We start from the raw sequence: 16,051 nt of genomic DNA, 5'->3' as shown, positions 1-16,051 counted from the left end.
CATCAAGTATGTGGGTGAATACATGCTGTAACGTGAGTGTTGTACACTTCTTTGTTATTTGGATAACCGTTCTGCTGTTGGTGTTATAGCGCACGTGATATCCGCCTTTCCCCTCATTGAAATGACTGTGTGTACCTCTGCAAACAAGGGTTATCAGATGAGAATGGGCAAATTCGAGGCATCTTACAGCAACGGGGCTACAGCCATTGCGATACATCCATTGTAAACATTAGCGCATGGTGCTGCCCCTCCGCTCCTCATTAGCATTTAAAGCTACAGACACCAAAACAGCGCGTTCTGAGGAAAGCTCCTTGTGGGACTGCTAGTAGTGGCTATAATTCTGCACCAAGGCTGAATTTCGGGAAAGAGACTTCTGATACAGTATTAGGGGACCACTAAGGCCTATATAAAAGCATCCAAAAACAGCATGTCATGTCACCTTTAACAACAGATGAGTCAGCAGCACCCCAGTCTCCCCATTACTATCGAACTCCAAGAAGCAATCCATTAATTAACCCTCCCACACTACCAGCAGAGGGCGCCAACCGCAACACGTCATATGTCCGATTTGCGCCGCGGGGGTGGGGCCCACTTTGAATTTTTGCCATGGGGCCCGAAATTCCTGGCGGCGCCCCTGGTTAGCCATGTGGCACAGCTCGCTAGCATAATACATTTGGCGACTAACAAGTTACAAATATTCATGGTCAGAACAAAGCAACTAGATAACAAATAATCAGAAAGTGATATGCATTAAAAATGATAACAAAACAGATCAGTTTCAGACTAAATTAGGACATTTGTGCAGCAACACTTTTTCACACAGCTTACCCTCAGCATTACAAAATGAGGTGTGAGGGATACGGAGTCCTACGGCTACGGCTTAAAAGGCACAGAAGAGACTGAGTGCAGTTCGGAACACTTGCGCGTTAAAGAAATGATTAAAAATAATAGTAAATACAATAATTCCATGAAATAAAATTCACAAATACAAATTGGAATGAAAAATTAACAAAGTGCATTTTAAACTCTGTTACATAAGCAAATAAATGGGGTGCTAGTTTACCCATTTCGGATTGGTTTCAAACTTAGCAAAAATCAGGAAAAAGTCTTCTATGAAAAAGCTAGTAGTATGAGCCAGGTTCACAAATTACACAAATTATTGTGTAATTAAGATGGGGCCGTTGCTTCAAGCCGAGGGGTGGGGGTTTGCTATGTCATGACTAGGGCTGCCGCGATTGGTCGACGTCATCGATGATGTCAATGCTGAAAATGCGTCATTAATATTTTTAATCGCTGCATATTTTTTTTAATTTTTTTTTATAAAAAAATATATATATTTTTAAAAAAAGCTTTCATTATAAGATTTCATTATAACAAATGTTCTTCTTCAATATCACTACGTAATTGCTGCGTGCATGATGTTAGTCGTTGTTGGCTCGAGTCATTGGTCAGCTCCAGTCAACGCTCCAGTAAAAAAAAAATCATGGCAGCTGCAGCAGAGTCCGACTTGGTTCCGAAACGTCCCCAAAGACCCAAGGCTTCAAAAGTATGGGAATACTTTGACTTATTACCAAACAATAAGGTGGCATACCACAGCAGCACTAGCGCTATGCCCCTGAAAACATACAGGCGCTATTCTGGATAATGGACCGCCAGAAAAGGCAAAACCACCGTAAGTTTTGTCTATTCATGTTTATTAGATAGGGTTAGTAAGTATAAGTATGGAGAGCCTTTTTAATATATTTTGTCATTGTAGCTGCTAAATACACACATTATTAAAGCCATAAAGCCGTCTGTCTGCTACCTTAGAATTTCCATTAAAATTTTTTTTAGGTAGGCTAAAATCTGGGTTTATTCTACGTTGGCTGATAAGATAGCTCTCTATAGGATAGCTCTTGCTATTTAGCTAACTTTCCGTAACCATGACGCGTTGCTAGGACAACGGAGGCTTATGAAGTGATTTAAAGACGTAGCCCTACTCCAGCTCTAGTCTGTGGTAAATGTACCTGGTTCTTAGATAATTGGCGAGTATCGCTAGAATCATTACCGAACTGGCATAAGCACTAGCCCAGAACCAGCACCTTGGAATTTTCGGTTTAAGTCGAGGAGACAAAGGTCGAGGTTTAAGTCGAGGAGACAAAGATGGCGCCGATGATGGTGGCCTCGGTCGTTAGGTGCGCTCTTTTTTGTCTTGTTTTGTCTGTTAATTCAGTGTTCTGCCAATATTTCAGGGGTTCTCTAACTAGAGAAGTACTTCTAAACATCAGGACTACAACTCCTGTGGATTTATTTCCCACTTTTCTGCTTCCAGCGGCAGAATTAGTGGGAATTATAGTCAAAGCCACCCTCGGCTTTGTCCTAGCAGCGAAGCGCCGTAGGAGAGGAAAACGAGCCGGTGCTCTGGTGCGACTCCGTCGGCGTGGGGCACGCACAGCGTTACCGGGGATATTTCTCTCCAACGTGTGTTCACTGAGCAACAAACTGGATGAACTTCAGCTACTGGTGTGGAAAAACAGAGACTTTCATTCATCTTCCGTTTTGTGCTTTACGGAGACATGGCTGGGTGAACTGATCCCAGACTCTGCGCTACAGCAAGCAGGTTTCAAACTGCTGAGAGCGGATCGTGATCCTGTGCTCTCTGGCAAAACGAAAGGCGGTGGTATTTGTTTTTACATTAACAGTGGCTGGTGTGAAGATGTGACAGTGATTCTGCAGCACTGTTCTCCTGATCTGGAATCATTTTTTATTAACTGTAGATCTTTTTACTCGCCACGAGAGTTTGCATCATTCATTCTGGTTGGCGTCTACATGCCTCCGCAGGCTAGCGTCAACGAGGCTCAACGTGTGCTCGCCAGCCAGATACTGAGTGTGGAGTTGTTCTTTGGCTCTCGACATTCTTCTTTGGCTCTCGACATTCTTCTTTGGCTCTCGACGAAGGCGGTCGCATTTTTCTCTCCTCCCCTCCCTGACCTTCCCTGCTTGGCTATGTCTTGTTTGTCTCAAGATACTCTCTCATCATCACTCTCTGAAACTAGAAGCATGGAATTAATTAGCTGGTCTCTCAATGCTATTGACACCATCTTCTCGTAGAGAAGCTCGGGTGCGGGGGAACCCAACTGTCCGGACGGGACGTTCGCAGCTGGCTACACGATGGACGCGTGGGAGGATTGGCGTGTCGTGTGTCTAGCGGCGCTTTCCGTGGAGGACGTTGAAGACATCTTCATATTCAGAACCATGATTACAGGCTTTCTGCTGTTTGGAATAGGCGCTGGCTTTGTATATCGGAAAATCAAGGAAACGGCTGCAGCCATCAAAAGCCCCGTTAGGCTGCCCGATATGATTGATGCGGTGGGCAGAGTTGTTGGAGCTCAGACTGTGAACTTACAACGCAGCATTGATTACAACAGGGATACGTTTGCTGCTCTGCAAAGGAAGGTCGAGGATATGGAGACCTTCCTGAAGGGTGGACGTGAAAATTGAGTTGCGGCTACTCGTCAAAACAACTACCCCAATCTTATCCACTTTCGGCCCCGTAACCAGCACAGGCCCTGGCCAAGGTCGTTGCTGGAAAACAACTCCCCTGGAGAGCGCTGAAGCGAGACTATCTTGCTCCTCTCTTCCCCTTCCCCCCCCCCCCTTCCCCCCCCCCACCCCCCACCGACATCTGTGGTTTGGTCTCTTCCCGGGTCATGACCAAGGATGTCTCTGTTTTTGGCTATCTTGTTGTGATGATCAGTGACCTATGCACTTTGTAAAGCTCTCTCTTGGAAGTCGCTTTGGATAAAAGCGTCTGCTAAATGAATAAATGTAAATGTCTCCTGGCCAACACAATCTGCATAGGGAGAATCGGACTGATTGTGGCCTAGGTCGAGGGCGTCAACCCAGACCTACTCACACATTAACTTTCACCTACTACAGATATCACCACCCCCCCACCCCCATCCAACGCCTTCGCCTGCTTGTTTCCCCAGGGTGGCTGGCGGGTCTGTGTCCAGCGCCTACCATGGCTGCAGGTCCAGATGCTGCTTGTCTACCACTCCCCGTTGCAAGTCACGTGTTTTTGTAAATGTTGTTGTGCTTATGTGCTGAGGTTTTTGTCTGTTCCCACACTGTACTCCTCTAGGAGCATTGTCTGGGTGTTTCCTTTTTCTCTCCTCCCCTCTCCTCATGTTATGCTGTAACTTTCTAGTTGGCGCCAAAAATGGCTGCCTAGGTAGGCTCTCCTGCCAAAGTAAATTCCTTGTCTGTGCAAACTTTCATGGCGAATAAAAACCCATTCTGATTCTGATTCTGAGCATGAAAATCCGGATTCCTTGGTTATTGTGCTAGGCGACTTTAACAAAGGCAATCTCACTCAAGAACTCCCAAAATATAGACAATTCATCAAATGCCCTACCAGAGAAGGAAACACCTTGGATCACTGCTACTCTACAATCAGCAAAGCATACTATGCGGTCCCCCGAGCAGCACTGGGTCACTCTGACCACGCCATGGTCCACCTGATTCCTGCATACAGGCAGAAGCTAAAGCGCTGTAAGCCTGCTGTGAGGACATCAAAACAGTGGACCAGTGAAGCTATGGAGGATCTGCGGGCGTGCTTGGACTGCACTGACTGGGACATGTTCACGACTGCTACCAATAGTCTGGATGAGCTAACAGAGGCTGTGACATCATACATCAGCTTCTGTGAGGACTCCTGTATACCAACACGCACCAGGGTAAGCTACAACAACGACAAACCCTGGTTTACAGCTAAACTCAGAAGGTTGAGGTCAGAGAAAGAGGCCGCGTTTAGGAGTGGGGACAAAGACAGTTTCAAGGAGTCGAAGAACAGGTTTAGCAAGGTGGTGAGGGAGGCTAAACGACTGTACTCAGAGAGACTAAAACACCAATTCTCTGCAAACGACTCTGCTTCTGTCTGGAGAGGGCTCAGGCAGATTACCAACTACAAGCCCAGAGCCCCCCACTCCACTAACGACTCCCGCCTGGCCAACAACCTGAATGAGTTCTACTGCAGATTTGAAAGACAATTGGACAGTCCTGAACTACCCCTTCCCACCCAGAAGGCCTCCCACCTCCCCCCCTCTACAGTGACGACTCTCCATTCAGGAGGGTGAAGTTAACAGACTTTTCAAGAGGCAGAATCCCCGCAAAGCAGCTGGGCCGGACTCTGTCTCTCCAGCCACCCTCAAGCACTGCGCTGACCAGCTGTCTCCGGTGTTTACCTACATCTTTAACACCTCCCTTGAGACATGCCATGTGCCAGCTTGTCTCAAGTCCTCCACCATCATCCCTGTGCCCAAAAAGCCAAGGCCAACAGGACATAATGACTACAGACCCGTCGCCCTGACCTCTGTGGTAATGAAGTCTTTCGAGCGCCTGGTGCTGGCACACCTTAAATCCATCACTGACCCTCTACTGGACCCCCTGCAGTTTCCCTACAGAGCCAACAGGTCTGTGGACGATGCAGTTAACATGGCCCTCCACTTCACCCTACAGCACCTGGACTCCCCAGCATCCTATGCCAGGATCCTGTTTGTGGACTTCAGCTCTGCCTTCAATACCATCATCCCCGCCCTGCTTCAGGACAAGCTCTCCCAGCTGAACGTGCCTGATTCCACCTGCAGGTGGATCACAGACTTCCTGTCTGACAGGAAGCAGTGCGTTAAGCTGGGAACACAAGTCTCTGACTCCCGGTCCATCAGCACCGGATCACCTCAGGGCTGCGTCCTTTCTCCTCTGCTCTTCTCCCTGTACACCAACAGTTGCACCTCCAGTCATCCGTCCGTAAACTCCTAAAGTTTGCGGACGACACCACCCTTATTGGGCTCATCTCTGGTGGAGACGAGTCTGATTATAGGTGGGAAGCGGCCAACCTGGTGACCTGGTGCAGCCAGAACAACTTAGAGCTCAATGCTCTTAAGACAGTGGAGATGGTTGTGGACTTCAGGAGGAACACAGCCCCACTCACCCCCATCACCCTGTGTGACTCCCCAGTCAACACTGTGGAGTCCTTCTGCTTCCTGGGCACTATCCTCTCCCAGGACCTCAAGTGGGAACTGAACATCAGCTCCCTCATCAAGAAAGCACAACAGAGGATGTACTTCCTTCGGCAGCTGAAGAAGTTCAACCTGCCAAAGACAATGATGGTGCACTTCTACTCAGCCATCATTGAGTCCATCCTCACCTCCTCCATCACCGTCTGGTACGCTGCTGCCACTGCCAAGGACAAGAGCAGACTGCAGCGTATCATCCGCACTGCTGAGAAGGTGATTGGCTGCAATCTGCCTACCCTCGAGGACCTCCACACCTCGAGGACCCTGAAGCGAGCGAGGAAGATTGTGGCCGACTCCTCCCACCCTGGACACTCCCTGTTTCAGTCACTCCCCTCCGGCAGAAGGCTGCGGTCCATCAGGACCAATACCTCACGCCACAAAAACAGTTTCTTCCCTTCCGCTGTTGGCCTCTTCAACAAGGCTCTTCAAAGGAACCACACTGACTCTTAATGACTTCTTGCTTAAAACACACTTTTTGCACTGCATTACAATAATGGTATCTTGTACATTTGTATTTTTTGTAATATTTGTATTTTTATATTGTAATTTACGGCAATTTATATTTTATTTTATTGTATATTTAATTCTATTCTAATCCCACTTAGTAGTGCTAGTTTATGTACCCTTAGTATAGATGAACGTAGACAACACATGAACGAATTCCTGAAAAAGGATTGCTCACCACAATTTGCAGCAGCTCTTGCTGATAGTGTCCTTAACATGATCAACAAAGACATGAGACCCCTGTCAATGGTAGAAGATGAGGGTTTCCGTGCTATGGTTAAAACATTCCAACCAGGCTACGTTCTCCCTAAGAAGAGAACATGCTTCACCAACACGATGAAGAAGAAATATGAGGACAAATTCCAGAAAGTCAAACTTGCCCTCTCCTCTTCCAGTTCCATGGTCAGTTTAACTACAGATGCATGGACAAGTATTGCCGCAGAAGCATACTTGGGCATAACCTGCCATTTTATTAACAATGACTGGGAGCTCGTAAGCTATAGTTTGACTACTATGCCACTTGAAGAGAGACACACTGCAATGAATATTGCATCCTGGATTGAAAAAGCAATTGAGAAGTTCGGAATTCTTGCAAGTAGAATCAAGGCTGTGATGCATGCAGGGGCGGTTTTAGGCACGGGCCGACCGGGCAGCCGCCTGGGGCGCCACGAAGTTAGGGGCGGCATTTTCAGCCAGAGGGGCGTTTTTTTCCGCAATTTGTGTGTTTGGCGCTCTGCTGGCCAAAACAGGTATTGCGATTGTGTTCGTGCCACTCGTTCTGTGTACTCTGTTTGGGCGGGTGGCGTGGTAGGGGGCGGCACAAGATTTCTCCGTCCCGGGGGGGGGTCTAAGTGAAAAACTCGCCCAGGGCGCCAAATGTGCTAGGACCGCCACTGGGTGCATGACAATGCTGCTAATGTAGTAGCAGCCCTCAAGTTGTTGGAAGAAGGGCATGGGATATCTTCAATCTGCTGTGCTGGCCATATTACAACTAGTGGTAAATCAAGGACTGAAGAATCCACAAATTAACAAAGCAATTGGAGCTGCAAGGTGCTTGGTGGAACATTTTAAAAAGAGTGAAATGGCCACCTCAAAGCTGAAAACAAAACAAAAACAAATGGGCAAACCTGAACACAAACTGATTTAAGATGTTAGTGCAGGGCTCTAGAGTGCGACCAATTTGGTCGCACTATGCGACCAAAATGTGTACGGGTGCGACTAAATTTTTTCCTAGGTCGCACTGGTGCACCTAACCTCCTCGCATCCGCTGTCTCTCCACAAACGAAGCGTTTGTTATCCTAAGACGGAACTGACACTCATGGTTGGATCATATCGTGGTCTAAACCAATCAGAGACAGAGATGGGGCGGGTCTTTGCCTCTGAGGCTGTGGTCCAGATATTCCTGTAGCTCCGTGCTGTGTGATTGAAATTACGACCTGAGCACCAGAGAGTCAGTTTAGCAGACCTGGGCATTGTATGGCCCGCGGGCCATAACCGGCCACAGGCTGTCTCAATCTGGCCCGCGTGAGGTAAATCAAAAATGTAAAATAAATAAATGTGTTGAGCGGTAGTGAATATGTAGTCCTGAAAGACTACAGTGATCAGGCGATTTACATATGTGCGCTTGCGCAACCTCACCGACAGGAGAGTTAGCTGTTGGTTAGCCCTCGAAAATGAAAAACTTTGCCACTGATTAACTTTTAACAAGACATGGACTTCTAGGTATCTGTTTACTGAGGTCAAAGTGAAAGCTGTGAAGAAAAAAAACTAACGCGGACATAATAAGAACTTGACTGATTCAGTGGGCGCGGGCTGATGGTTTGCTAGTTGAACTGCAGACCCTGATCATTACCTCTCAGCTGTCCTTCGCATTCAGACAGATTTCGATGCACTTGTTCAAGCCCACTGGATTTCTCTCACAGAACAAAATGAACTGAAAAAACATATTGTTTTTTGTATAAAGTTTACATTACATTTAGATTTAGTCATTTAGCAGACGCTCTTATCCAGAGGGACTTACAGTAAGTACAGGGACATTTCCCCCCGAAGCAAGTAGGGTGAAGTGCCTTGCCCAAGGACACAACGTCATTTTGCACGGCCAGGAATCGAACTGGCAACCTTCAGATTACTGGCCCGACTCCCTCACCGCTCAGCCGTCTGACTCCCTCCCCAAAGTTGATCAATTCCACATCTTTAACATACTGCAAAACAACTTTTCAGTGTTTGTGAAGATTAACTGGTTACAAATAAAATGAAACACTGTTGATGCTTGTAACACTTATAAAAGTACCTGATGGAACTTCTTAAATATAGATCTAAAGTCTCAACTATTCATCCTAGGTTCTACCACAGAGCCTTAAAATGTGAATAATGATGACTCAACAAGGTTCGACTTTAGTTTATGAAAGCATGTATTGTTCCTTGTTTCCCCTCTAAAGAAAATAAAATAACCGTAATTAAACCAAGGATGTTGAGTAATGTATCACTCAATTACAATTTACATGTACAGTTACTGTGAACAAGGATACTGGCCACATATCCTGTCCGCAGACAAATACATTAGCTGTTCTTACCAAATTGAAATAGACAAAATAAATCTAGATGTCACAAAAACACAATACTTCAATTCACAAAGAACACAACAATGACTAGACTATGACAATCATTGTCATTTAACTTCACATGAGTGATGTGGAGTATCATAATGAAAATACTCTTGGTTTGTTGCACTATGTGGTGCAATTGTGGTTGGTATAGATTCCTACCACACCGGAGTACAATAGTTTTTTAAGGCAGTCCCTTCCGAGGAAAGATGAATCTTCGCATGCAATCCTTGTATTTTCTCTATCCTAATGTCGGGCGGCTCGCCATCCTTGGAACGGAATCCTACACTCCTTACACTCACAAAAGACCCAACCTGTTTTACAACAGGATCAGAAGACATATATTCAAAAAGCATATTCTTGAAAACTACTGTCGAACTAATAAGACAGTAAACTGGTCTAGGCATGACAGAAAATGTAACATTAAAACGACTAAACGCACGTGGAATAAAATTGCACGTGGCGTGAACAATGGCTAGCCTGGCTAACACACCGAGCGGGCTAACTTAGACATAGCAACGAAATAGCTAGCAAAAGCTATGATGAACTAGCTAGCAACACATTAATTCCCACTCACCAAATCCCTGAATCAACTACGCAGTTCTTTTCTTTATACTTATTCTTATCTTTTGTCAAGATAGTATAATGTACACTACTTATTATTAAATGAAAATAAAATATATGTATATCACTTCTCTTGGTTCACGTTTCAGATTTTAGCTTTCACTCTTCGTTTCAACTGCTTTTTTCTGCGTGCTCACGTTCGTTCACCTCAAGCGTGGGGAGTGAGCCTACATCACACCGTGAGCTGATTGGCATAAGGTCAAGTGCTCATCATTACATTTCTAAAACGTGATTGGCTTATTCTAAATACTTGTTTAGTTACAAATGAAATATTTTGCTATAATCAACCTTTAGATTTAACCTTTCAAAATAACAAATAATTTGTAACCTGGTCCTTTTTTACTGGGTTACATCCTGTTTATACAGTTTATTACTTCTATAATCTTTCCTATTTGACCTACATCAAAATCTAAAATATTTATATAAATATTTACAGAATATCCTTATTCTTCTGATAACCAGTAGCAGCTAATCAAAATATATACTTTACTGCTTTTTACAATGGGAGAAAATGAATAGTGAGCAAATTGATGAGGCCCACATTTCAGCTTTCTCATGTGGCCCCTTGTAAAAATGAATTGCGGACCCCTGAGTTACGAAGCTGGGCCATGGAGCTAACCCATGGAGCTAGGATTTTGATGCTAGGGATAGTGTGGCAAGATGATTTAGCCAAGGCCATAGGGCAAGAAGGCCAAATTACAGGTGTTGGCCATCTGAAGGGCATGCGACAGCAAGGTGGGACCTGCTATAAGACTTTGAGCCATGAAATGTTAGGTCTCAGTTCAAGGAAGCACTTTTAAACAGTAGCACTTTCTATTTTGAAATGTTTTATTTTGCTTAAAACGTTTTAGTTTGGTAGCTCAGTGAAGCACTTAAAATATTTATATATATATATATAGGCTACAGTATGATTGTGCGTCAAATAAAAAATAGGCCTATATTTACCTACACCTTATTCTTGTTTAAGATCATTTACATAATATATATGAATGTATATGGAGCGTGATAAAAAGGTGACCTTGAAATTGTGACGACGCAAGGAAAAATTTGGGTGCACCTAAATTTTGTGCTGGTGCACCTAAATAAAAAAGTTAGGCGCACCAGTGCAACCAAGGCAACAAGTTAGTCTGGAGCCCTGTAGTGTAAGATGGAACAGCTCTTACTACATGATCAGCCGCCTGCTACAGCAGAGGTGGCCTGTTACAGCAACTCTGTCAGACCCAGAAGTAACAAAGAGAGCAAAGCATTTCCTTGACCTTAAAGCTGAACAGTGGAGCCTACTGGAGGAGCTAGAACAAGCTCTCAAGCCATTTGAGTGTGCTACTGTTTATCTTAGTGGGGGGTCATACAGTTAGGTCCATAAATATTTGGACATTGACACAACTTATCATTTTGGCTCTGTATACCACCACAATGGATGAAATGAAACAATTAAGATGTGCTTTAAGTGCAGACTTTCAGCTTTAATTTCAGGGTATTTACATCCAAATCAGGTGAACGGTGTAGGAATTACAACACATTTTATATGTGGCCCCCCCCTTTTTAAGGGACCAAAAATAATTTGACAAACTAACATAATCATAAATCTAATTGTCACTTTTAATACTTGGTTGCAAATCCTTTGCAGTCAATGACAGCCTGAAGTCTGGAACCCATAGACATCACCAGACGCTGGGTTTCGTCCCTGGTGATGCTCTGCCAGGCCTCTACTGCAACTGTCTTCAGATCCTGCTTGTTCTTGGGGCATTTTCCCTTCAGTGTTGTCTTTAGCAAGTGAAATGCATGCTCAATTGGATTTAGGTCAGGTGATTGACTTGGCCATTGCAGAACATTCCACTTCTTTGCCTTAAAAAACTCTTTGGTTGCTTTCGCAGTATGCTTCGGGTCATTGTCCATCTGCACTGTGAAGCGCCGTCCTATGAGTTCTGAAGCATTTGGCTGAATCTGAGCAGATAATATTGCCCAAAACACTTCAGAATTCATCCTACTGCTTTTGTCAGCAGTCACATCATCAATAAATACAAGGGAACCAGTTCCATTGGCAGCCATACATGCCCACGCCATAACACTACCTCCACCATGCTTCACTGATGAGGTGGTATGCTTTGGATCATGAGCAGTTCCTTCCCTTCTCCATACTCTTCCCATCATTCTGGTACAAGTTGATCTTGGTCTCATCTGTCCATAGGATGTTGTTCCAGAACTGTACAGGCTCTTTTAGATGTTTTTTGGCAAACTCTAATCTGGTCTTCCTGTTTTTGAGACTCACCAATGGTTTACATCTTGTGGTGAACCCTCTGTATTTACTCTGGTGAAGTCTTCTCTTAATTGTTGACTTTGACACAGATACGCCTACCTCCTGGAGAGTGTTCTTGATCTGGCCAACTGTTGTGAAGGGGTTTTTCTTCACCAGGGAAAGAATTCTTCTGTCATCCACCACAGTTGTTTTCCGTGGTCTTCCGGGTCTTTTGGTGTTGCTGAGCTCACCAGTGCGTTCTTTCTTTTTAAGAATTTACCAAACATTTGATTTGGCCACACCTAATGTTTTTGCTATCTCTCTGATAGGTTTGTTTTGATTTTTCAGCCTAACGATGGCTTGCTTCACTGATGGTGACAACTCTTTGGACTTCATATTGAGAGTTGACAGCAACAGATTCCAAACACAAATACCATACTTGAAATGAACTCTAGACCTTTTATCTGCTCCCTGTCAATGAAATAACAAACTCCCTTTATGAGGGAATAACATACACCTGGCCATGGAACAGCTGAGCAGCCAATTGTCCAATTACTTTTGGTCCCTTAAAAAGGGGGGGGGCACATATCAAATGTGTTGTAATTCCTACACCGTTCACCTGATTTGGATGTAAATACCCTGAAATTAAAGTCCAGAACATGTGGACATTTTTACACTACAACACACGTCTAACTGACGTTTGATTGAGCTGGACACCATTGTTCATTGTTTCTTACACTTTAAACATGTTGCACTTTGTTTATTATGCAAACCTAACTTTTTAGGGTTTAATAGAAACTTGTTGCACTGCTGACTTAAATAATTAACCCTCTTTTTTATTTATTTTGGTAGTTTAAACCTACAGTTTTGCACTTTAATATGTAAGCCTTTGTTTGTTTGTCAATGACATATACAGTTTGTTGTTTTCAAAATAAAATGAACTGAAATGGTCAATTAGATTTTTTTGAAGGAAAATTAATCGTTTAGATTAATCGACTAATCGGTAAAATAGTTGACAGATTAATCGAAAGAAAAAAAGTTGTTAGTGGCAGCCCTAGTCAGGACATAAGAATTACACTTACCAGTCAACACACAAACGCCCATGTGAAGCTAATGCACGTCATAGAACTAACATTTTTGTCATCATTTTGCACACAATTATAGACTATATATAAACTTTAAATATGTTGCTAGACATATATTATTTAGACTATATAACCTTTGTCTGAATGATACACTTGTGCAAGGGAACCCTTGCGACATCTGCTGATAGAAAGCCAAATTGCAGCCTTGAAAGGCATAGGAAAAAATGGCAGAATGTGCAATTAAATCTAAACATGACCAAAATAGCCTTAAATTAGCTTTCCCTGGTGTGATTTAGAAAATTGAAAAATGTTGGGTGATAAAACACACATCTCCCTAATAATGCCAGGAATCTCTGTTTGTTTATTTGTGTGTGTGTCCGTGTTAGTTTCCCACGATTATCTGGAGAGCCAGGCAGTTCATAATTTCGCAGATGGCCTTTATATAATCCAATGGATTGACGTTGTTCGGATCACCATTTCGACATTTCCAAAACCAATCCCCATCTTTCATGTGCCTCCACGGCATCATGGGAACTCATCCCAGCCCCATCACTCTGATTGGTCCTCTGGTCATCCCTCGCACCATACGCTTCACTAGCACGGAAAGAAAAATAGGGAAATTCAGTTATTTAGAAGCAAATTCACTTTTTAAACCGATATGGCCAGGTTAGTGCAGACTGCTGGCCTAACATTGAATCTCTGCTTTCAAAGGGGTGCCCTCTTTTTGGACAGGCCTTCATTACTAAACAAAAAAGTTCTGAACTTAACTGTCTTGTGTACTTAAAAAGTTAGTTAAACAAATATTTGTACAAATATTAGTAAATATATTGTATGTGTTATCAAATGGACATGGGGTGTGTATGTGATCTATCTTGTTTCAGCCTTATGGACCAGGAAAGTATGTATTTGACATTGGATGTGAGCAGCATGGAGAATACCTACATGTTGATCAGGTAACATTACACTTTGCACCCATTACCTAGAGTAATGTACCTTCTTTGCCTGAAAGAACCTACAGTAGCCCAGGTTACATTTTAAGTGTAGCCTCTGTACAATTTTGCCAGGTACTTTTTGTTTTATACACTGTTGTGCTGTTTTGAAGTGTATGAAATGATGAAGAAAAAGGGAATACTGAATTACATTCTCAACCATATCCATTATCAACAGGACAAAGGAGATGGAGAGGAGGATGAGATTGTCAGCACCTTGGTTCTGAAGTGGAAACCCAAAGCTGTCACTGCCCTATCGCTATGGGCACCAGCCAAGGATTACTCACCTTCAGGTGAGTAGGGACTTCAGCCAATGTGTCAGATGCTACCAAGGTTTTATAGAGATTGGTTTACAACTGAACCCCACCTGCAGGTCTGTGGAAGACGGAGGAAGGGAGACTGGTATCAGAAGACAAAGGGGGAGCCAAGTTTCTCACTACAGACAAACTCACCTGAACCCTCTTGTTGGATGCAAATTGCATATAATTGATTTATATGTTACCTATAAATAATGCTATTATACTCATTGATAGTTTTTTTATAGTGAAGTGAGTGACACAACTAAATACATTAAGTGGTGAGATTACTCGTCTTGGTGTTTTTCTTTGTCTTTGTGGTAAACGAGTATATACCTATTTGTTCTGCCCCCGCTTCTGTGTGTGTGAGGCGCAGCCTAGACTGCTACATTAGCTCGGCAGATAGCTAACAGTTTCCCCAAGATAAAGAATGAAGCATGAATGATCCTTTCCAAGCTCTTTACTGAGGAAGCACGGTAAAACTACAAAGAACAAAGAATACATCTCAGTATTTCATTCGATTACAGATATATTGTCTGTTAAAGACGTATGTTGTGACTTGTTTAACTACATGCTCTTATGGTTCTTCCCTTTGGCACTTACTTTGGTTGTTCACAATGTGTGCTTCATGTTTTGGCTACTCGCGATGTTTTTTGGCTATCTTGTTGTTATGATCAGTGACCTATGCACTTTGTAAAGCTCTCTCTTGGAAGTCGCTTTGGATAAAAGCGTCTGCTAAATGAATAAATGTAAATGTAAATGTAAATGTATGTAGCAAATGTGTTAGCCTATGCAATCAAAGACACATTAGAACGATCAGAAGGATCAACAAAGGATTTTACTAGTGTCAAGATACTTACAGGCAAACGTTTTTCAAGCCAACTTAAATCGAGAGAGAAAATATGTGTGACCGTTTACTTCACCATGTATAATTGAACTTTAGCAAGACCGTTAGAACAACATAAACATTACATTACGTTACCACTAGGGGTCTCCCTTTTCCCAAATAAACAACAGAACATCACACTCCCCGCTTGTTATAATGTATTATAAAACACTATTCGCCTATTACAAGTATAACAACTTCTGAGACTGGTCTACAATACACCCGCTGAGTACCCTAACTTCCCACCCTCACGTCCACTTTGCAAACTTTAGAGTCTTTGCTGGGAATGGCGTTCACCACCACTCCGACAGGCCATTCATTCCACTTGACCTGTGCATCCTTGAACAGCACAACATCTCCTTCGCTCAGGTTTGGCTTGTCCACGTGCCACTTCCTCCTTGGTTGGAGTGACACCAGGTATTCTTGATGCCAGCGTTTCCAGAATGTGTCGGCCAACACCTGTACTTGCTTCCACTTGTTGTACATGTCTTTAAGGTCATACTCTCCCACGGGTGGCAGCACTGGGTCGACTTTCTGTGTTAGCAGCATGGCAGGTGTAAGGACTGTGGGCATGTCTGGATCGGATGACACGGGAACAAGGGGTCTAGCGTTCATAATGGCCATGACTTCAGACATGAGTGTGACCAGTACTTCATGAGACAGGTGAGCAGTGTTTGTCTGTAACAGCAGTGCATCCAGTATTCTACGGGCAATACCTATCATTCGCTCCCACACTCCACCCCTAAGGGAAGAGTGGGGAGGATTCAAGGTC

The 16,051-nt window shown here is 43.7% G+C and overlaps 1 protein-coding gene and 1 long non-coding RNA gene across 2 annotated transcripts in view; one reads left to right on the top strand and one right to left on the bottom strand.

The window, feature by feature from the left end:
• rsph1 (radial spoke head component 1) overlaps positions 1-14,646 on the top strand; it is a 38,770-nt gene extending 24,124 nt beyond the window's left edge. Inside the window, exons 6-8 of the mRNA XM_067258709.1 lie at positions 13,990-14,061; positions 14,276-14,390; positions 14,471-14,646. Of these exons, the coding sequence (XP_067114810.1) occupies positions 13,990-14,061; positions 14,276-14,390; positions 14,471-14,553 (270 nt within the window). The 3' untranslated portion in view covers positions 14,554-14,646. The remainder of the gene's footprint in view (positions 1-13,989; positions 14,062-14,275; positions 14,391-14,470) is intronic.
• Positions 13,450-15,311, bottom strand: LOC136964557 (uncharacterized). Its single transcript, XR_010879083.1, has 3 exons — positions 15,254-15,311; positions 14,385-14,472; positions 13,450-13,702 (listed from the first exon to the last, which is right to left on the bottom strand). It is a non-coding gene; the product is annotated as an uncharacterized lncRNA (long non-coding RNA).
• Between the last annotated feature and the right edge of the window lie 740 nt (positions 15,312-16,051).

This window comes from Osmerus mordax, chromosome 2 (genome assembly GCF_038355195.1).
Source record: "Osmerus mordax isolate fOsmMor3 chromosome 2, fOsmMor3.pri, whole genome shotgun sequence".
Lineage (NCBI taxonomy): Eukaryota > Metazoa > Chordata > Actinopteri > Osmeriformes > Osmeridae > Osmerus > Osmerus mordax.
Note: the sequence above shows the minus strand (reverse complement) of the source record. Positions and strands in the feature narration are given on the sequence as shown.